The 6,017-nt window shown below is 44.0% G+C and overlaps 1 protein-coding gene across 1 annotated transcript in view; it reads right to left on the minus strand.

Moving 5' to 3' along the window:
• The window catches only part of RSPH10B (radial spoke head 10 homolog B (Chlamydomonas)), a 99,349-nt gene that overhangs the window by 38,801 nt on the left and 54,531 nt on the right, over positions 1 to 6,017 (minus strand). Inside the window, exons 10-11 of the mRNA XM_006859757.1 lie at positions 2,736 to 2,925; positions 1,609 to 1,723 (exon numbers count right to left, since the gene is read on the minus strand). Coding sequence (XP_006859819.1) covers positions 1,609 to 1,723; positions 2,736 to 2,925 — 305 coding nt within the window. The remainder of the gene's footprint in view (positions 1 to 1,608; positions 1,724 to 2,735; positions 2,926 to 6,017) is intronic.

Raw genomic sequence — 6,017 nt, forward strand, 5'->3', positions numbered from 1 at the left:
TGCCCTGTAAACTTTCACTCGATCCACAATTAAAACCTTAAAAAAAAAAAAGATGGATTGGAAAAGTGGAAGCATCAATGGGCTCAAGCGTGGCAACAATGGTTGGCCCAGGACCAGGCAATATTTCATTCTGTTGTGCATAGGGTCGCTATGAGTAGGTACCGACTTGATGGCACCTAACAACAACAACATTGTACCAATGCAGTTCCGTAATTTGGGTCAACAGATCATGGTTATGTGAGACGTTAATGTTAGGGAAACTGGGTGAACAAATGGGAACTCTGAACTAACTTGGCAACATAACATAGACCTAAAATTATCTCAAAACCAAACAGGTTTAAAAAATCATTAAAAATTAAGGTTGCTCTGAGAAAAACGGAAAAAATTCTAGCCTAAGAAGTTAGAGGTGGCTTGATTACTTCTGAATCAAACCTCAGGGTGTGCTGACGAGCTGGGGGCAGGCTTGCAGGGTGTACCCTTTGGTTGGTTGATGATGCATGGAGGGGATTGTAACCATGACAATGAAACAATGTACGATAGAATGAATGTAAAACTAATGTTCTCCCATGTAAACTATCACATAATTCACAATAAAACATTAAAAAAAAAACAAGATTCTCTGCGACATAACAGATAGGAAGGCCCGCGCAGACATAGCTCATTCTACTGTGCGTCACTGTAGGTCACTCTACAGATTGTGCATTTTATACCAAACTGAAGGTTTGTGGCCACCCTGTGTCCACCTAGTCTACTGGCCCCATTTTTCCAGCAGCGCGTGCTCGTTTCCTATCTCATTTTGACTGTTTTCCCAGTTTTTCTAACTTTCTCATGATACTGGTTATTGCACACTTACTAGACTACCCACCTACTGGCTTCAGGTTCACAGCACCCACGAGAGGATTTCCGGGAGTGGCAGTCTTTACTAAGCAGACAGCCTCGTCTTTCTCCCGAGGAGTGGCTGGTGGATTTGAACTGCCAAACTTACAGTGAACAACCCAATGCGTAACCCACAGTGCCACCAGGGCTTAAGAGACTACAGTATTGTGTAAACACAGCATTCTGCACAAGGAAACCAGAAAATTCTTGTGATTCACTTGACTGCGATATTTGCTTTATTGTGGTGATCTGGAACCCTACCCATTATGTCGTTGTTTTGTGCCGTGGAGTCGGTTCCGACTCATAGCGACCCTGTACAGGGTTTCCGAGGCTGTAAATCTTTACGGGAGCAGAATGCCTCATGTTTCTCCCACAGAACCACTGGTAGTTTCAAACTGCTGACCTTGAGGTTAGCAGCCCGATTCGTAACCACTACGCTACCAGAGCTTACTATAATATGAGAGGACTTCAAAATATTTATGGAAAAATGGATTTCAAAGATCACGGAATTTTTTCCACAAAGTTTTTGAAGTAATCTGAGGTAAGCCTATACTCAGAGTGTTACTGACTTGGTCAGGAGAACTTTTTCCTCTAGTCCCTCAGTGCAACAGTGTGCAGAATAATGAACACAGAAGAAATGAGGAAAACCAGTTTGTCAAACTCCTGTATAAGCTAACTCTGCTTCATCTTTACCATAGGCGACAACACTCACCGGGTTCCGGAAATACTTACTGATATTCTTTGTGATGAATGTGGTAAGCCAACTGCAGAAGATAATTCAAAAATGTTCTCAGAAGTATCGTCGTAAATGGAGAATGGGTTTCTTCAACTGGTATGTCGTTATTGGCTAAATGAGAGAATGGGGAGGAGGCCTTGCATTGTCCAGACCCTTCTGTTTTATTGGCCGGTACACACTTCAGAGAACTATGAATGAGTGCTTCTTGCCTAGAAAAATTACTGGATAGTATGTAAGCATCTACCTATAAGTTAAGTACCACATAACAGGTCTCTGTCTGGTGTGCTTATAAGAAACAAACCTTGACCCAGGGGTTTTCAAATTTTCTGAGCCACAATTGGATTTAATTCAATTGATGATAAGTTTAATTCTACATGACTTACCTCTGCTTCAAACACTTCATGTGTTAAGTAAACAGGTCCCTTTTCTGAATGTTTTACTTATCAAGTAAACCACCTGCCCTAGATTATCGCAAGGTCCTTTGGCTTCCAACCTGACACCTTAGCTGTTTTTTTCACTGTGCATCAGGGGCAGACAAGTGTTCTCAATCCATCTGTCGCTGCTCTTCAGCTCTGACGCTGTAGTACATAAGCAAATGGTTACAGCTGTGTTCCAATAAAACTTTATTTACAAAGAACACGTGTGAAGCTGGATGTGGCTCAGGCTGTTTTTGGCTGACCCCTAAAGAGGGTCGCTCAGAGTAGGATTCAGTTCCATGGCAATGGGTTTGGTGGTTTTGTTGTTGCCTGTTATTTCATGGGTGTCTCGTGGTGTTGCAGTGAATGCGCTCAACTGCTAATCTAAAGGTTAGAGGTTCAAGTCCATCTAGAGGTACCTTATATGAAAGGCCTAGCACCGACTTCTGAAAAACCAGCGATTGAAAATCCTACAGAGTACAGTTTCACCCTGACCCTTGTGGGGTTGCCATGATTCAGTGTTGACTCTACAGCTGGTCTTAACTCTTGAGATTATCTCTTAAGTATGCGGTAAGCACCTTAAGAACAAGGCCACCGGGTAACTTCGGGAACATTTGCCTTCCCTACTTGCTCAGGATTTCTGAACTAGTGGAAAGGGGGTCTCAATGTTATGCTGCCCCTTTGGCCAAAGGACCTGGGACACTCACCGTTGAGGAGCCGGTCCATATCTGCAAGAGTTAGTTTATGATGATGAAATCTGCAGTCTTTCAGAAACCTCCAGAACTGAAGCTTGGTCATTAGGAAGGTATTATCCAGAGAGTGATCACAACCAAGGCTGCTGTAAAAGCTGTAGATTCTTCTGAGTTCCGTTATGTTTCTTAAGATGGCAAATTCAACCTGAAATGAAGAAACACCAGTCCTGGCTGGCACTGTGGGATAATGCAGTGGATCGCACAGTTGGCGGTTCAAACTCCTCGGAAACACTAGGCAGGGTCACTAGGAGTGAGAACTGACTCAATGGCACTCAACAGGAACAAAAGCACCCGTTTCCTCAATCAGATGAGGTCACATGTGTAAGTAACAACATTTGCCTCTCACCACTGGAAGAACTCAAGACAAGATACATTCTGTCTGTCCACTGGGTACAAGAAGTCCAATCCCTGAGCAGCTTGGAGCACAGGCTCCGCATGAACAGCCCTCACCAGTGACAACAGGAGAGTTCTGCTGACTGGAGCAATATTCCTCATGAGCACAGATGTCAAAATGCTTAACAAGGTCTTAGCAAATCAAATCCCACTACATAAACAAAGAATGTAGTCAACATCCAGTGAGGTTTCGAGACGGGCTCCGCATTTGACTGCATCAATTAGTGTACCATCTCAGTGATCCTTTTGACAAAATTTAACATCCATTCATGATAAATACCCTCAGCAAATGAGCAAGAGAAAGGACTCTGTGAGATAAAACTCCGTTCAATTGGACAGACATTTACAGTCTGTCCAATTGAAAGCACTTTTCTAGACTAGAACCCAGATCTGTCTTCAGAAAGCTTACATATAACAAACATGCTGTTACTATGGGCGGTCAAGGCCATTTCAGCTCATGGCGCCCCCACGGGTTCCACAGGGGAACTGCTCCAGAGGGCTTGCTAGGCTGTGATCTTTATGGGAGCTGAAGGGTGGGTTCCAACTGCCAACCTTACCTAAGACCCAGACACAATAAGCAGGCATCCAGATGGAAGCAAGGAGGGACGGGAGAAGGATTCTACACAGGCAGCTTCCTGGAAGACAGCAGGGTTGAACTGAGCTCTGGAGAATAGAAAAATGAGTAGGGCTTTGTTGCCAGCATGCATCCTAAAGAGAGGGGGTCCTGGGAGTCAAAGAGGGTCGGGTTTTCTAAGGAAACCAGGAGGACTGCATGACCTCCTGATCTGCAGAATGAGATAACAGTCCCTGCTCTGTATCAGGAAAGCTCACTGAGTCAACGTAGAACTGTGCCTACAAAGGGTGAGAGCTGCCCCTGAGTGTGGTGGCTGCCACCCTGGCAGTTCACAGGAAGGACGGGAAGTCAGGTCACACAAGGCCCCAAGTACCAACCTGAGACCATGAGTGGTCTTTCAGATAAGGATGGATCTAGCTTGAAGGCCACCAAGCCCAGCCTGCTCTGCTGAGACTAGAATGAATAACCCAGAACAACTGCTCAGAAAAAAAATACCCACATTCTCACAAAACTCTTCCATGAAAGGATAATAAATGCATATGGTTGATTGGTTATGTGCTGTGAAGTTGGTTACAACTCAGCGACCCTGCACAGGGTTTCCGAGGCTGCAAATCTTTATGGAAGCAGAAAGCCTCATCTTTCTCCTTCGGAACAGCAGGAGAGGTCAGCAGCCCAACTCATAACTACTATGAGGAAATAGCAGATAAACCCAAACTGAAAGACAATCTACAAAGAGAATGACCAGTACTCTTCAAAAACCTTCAGGTCATAAAAGACAGTGAAAGCTGGAAAGACTGTCACAGATGAGAGAGTAAGGAGATCAAACACAGTGTGGGGTCCTATATGAAAGGGACATTCAGAGAAAATCGGTGAAACTCAAATACAGTCTGCAGTTACGGAGGTGGACCGATACTAACTTTCTGTGTCTGATCATTGTAAAACAGGAAGGCAAGCTGGGTGAAGCAGGGAGACCTGGTGGAGCAGATGTTAAACGTTGGGCTGCAGTGTGGCCCTCTCTCCACAAAATGAGACTGTCAGGAGGCTGTCTGCTTCTGTTTTTCTGACTTACAGCCTCAGAAACCTGCAGGACAGTTCTCTGTTCCAGAGGATTGCTATGAGTCAGAATTGACTTGATGGCAGTGGGCAGGTCAGTGGAGGGAGGGGATATAGAAAGTCACTTGACTGTTTCTGCAACTCTTCTAACACTCAAAAAAGCCTACAGAAGATTTACTGACTAAATAGCAATATACTACATCACAAAATATTACAGTCATTTTTAAATGTTTTAAAATCATGAAACTCGCAATCATAAAAAGAGACCAGGTCAGGTAGACTAGCAGAATGCCTGAGAGCACAGCCCATACACACCCCCATGGCACAACTTTCAGCCAAGCAGCAGACAGGTCTGAAGGAGTCCTGTTGTGATGCTGTAGGATCAACACTGGACTGCTAGCCACAAGGTTGATGGTTCAAATCCACCAGCCGCTCCTCGGAAACCTGATACAGGGTCACTATGAGTTGGAACCAGCTCAACAGCACTTAGCAACAATAAGGGGAATAACAACACTAGTGAGGTACACACACCTAAGAATCATCAACCACTTGAGATCAAAAGGGGAGGATTTAGCCAAGGATAAAAGGATTAGGAAAGGTGGCAGAATGAAAACAGGTAACTCTGGGAGGCAGTGGGAGCTGCGTTTTTGTTGTTTTTTTTTTTTTTTTGCTGCGTTTTTGTTGTTTTTTTTTTTTTTTTAGGATGACGCTATTTTATTTTTTTTAAACGATTAATTTAATGTGAATTTTTGTTGAAAGGGTACAAATTACATACTTATTACCCTGGAAGGAAAAAAAATAGCATGTGTGTTTTTTGTTTGTTTGTTTGTTTGTTAAGTGTTTTATTGTGAATTATATGATAGTTTACATGAGAGAACTTTAGTTTTACATTCATTTCATCGTATATTGTTTCATTGCCATGGTTCGGATCTCCTCCATGCATCATCAACTGATCAAAGGGTATACCCCACAAACCCGCCCCCTGCACTGCCCCCGACACAAACACACCAGTCTTCAGCACACAGTCCCTCTCCCTCTCTGGATCCAAAGTCCCCAGCCGCTTCATCACTCCATTTCATTGTCTCTGTCTCCATCTCAGGCATCCCTGCTTCCCTGGGTAGGGTTCCGTTCTCGGCTCTTCTCCGTTGATGGTTCCAGAGACCTCCGCTCCTAGACTATAGAAATCCTCACTCTCTTCCTTGCTACAAAACATCTAC

Source organism: Chrysochloris asiatica, unplaced genomic scaffold (genome assembly GCF_000296735.1).
Source record: "Chrysochloris asiatica unplaced genomic scaffold, ChrAsi1.0 scaffold00034, whole genome shotgun sequence".
Classification (NCBI taxonomy): domain Eukaryota; kingdom Metazoa; phylum Chordata; class Mammalia; order Afrosoricida; family Chrysochloridae; genus Chrysochloris; species Chrysochloris asiatica.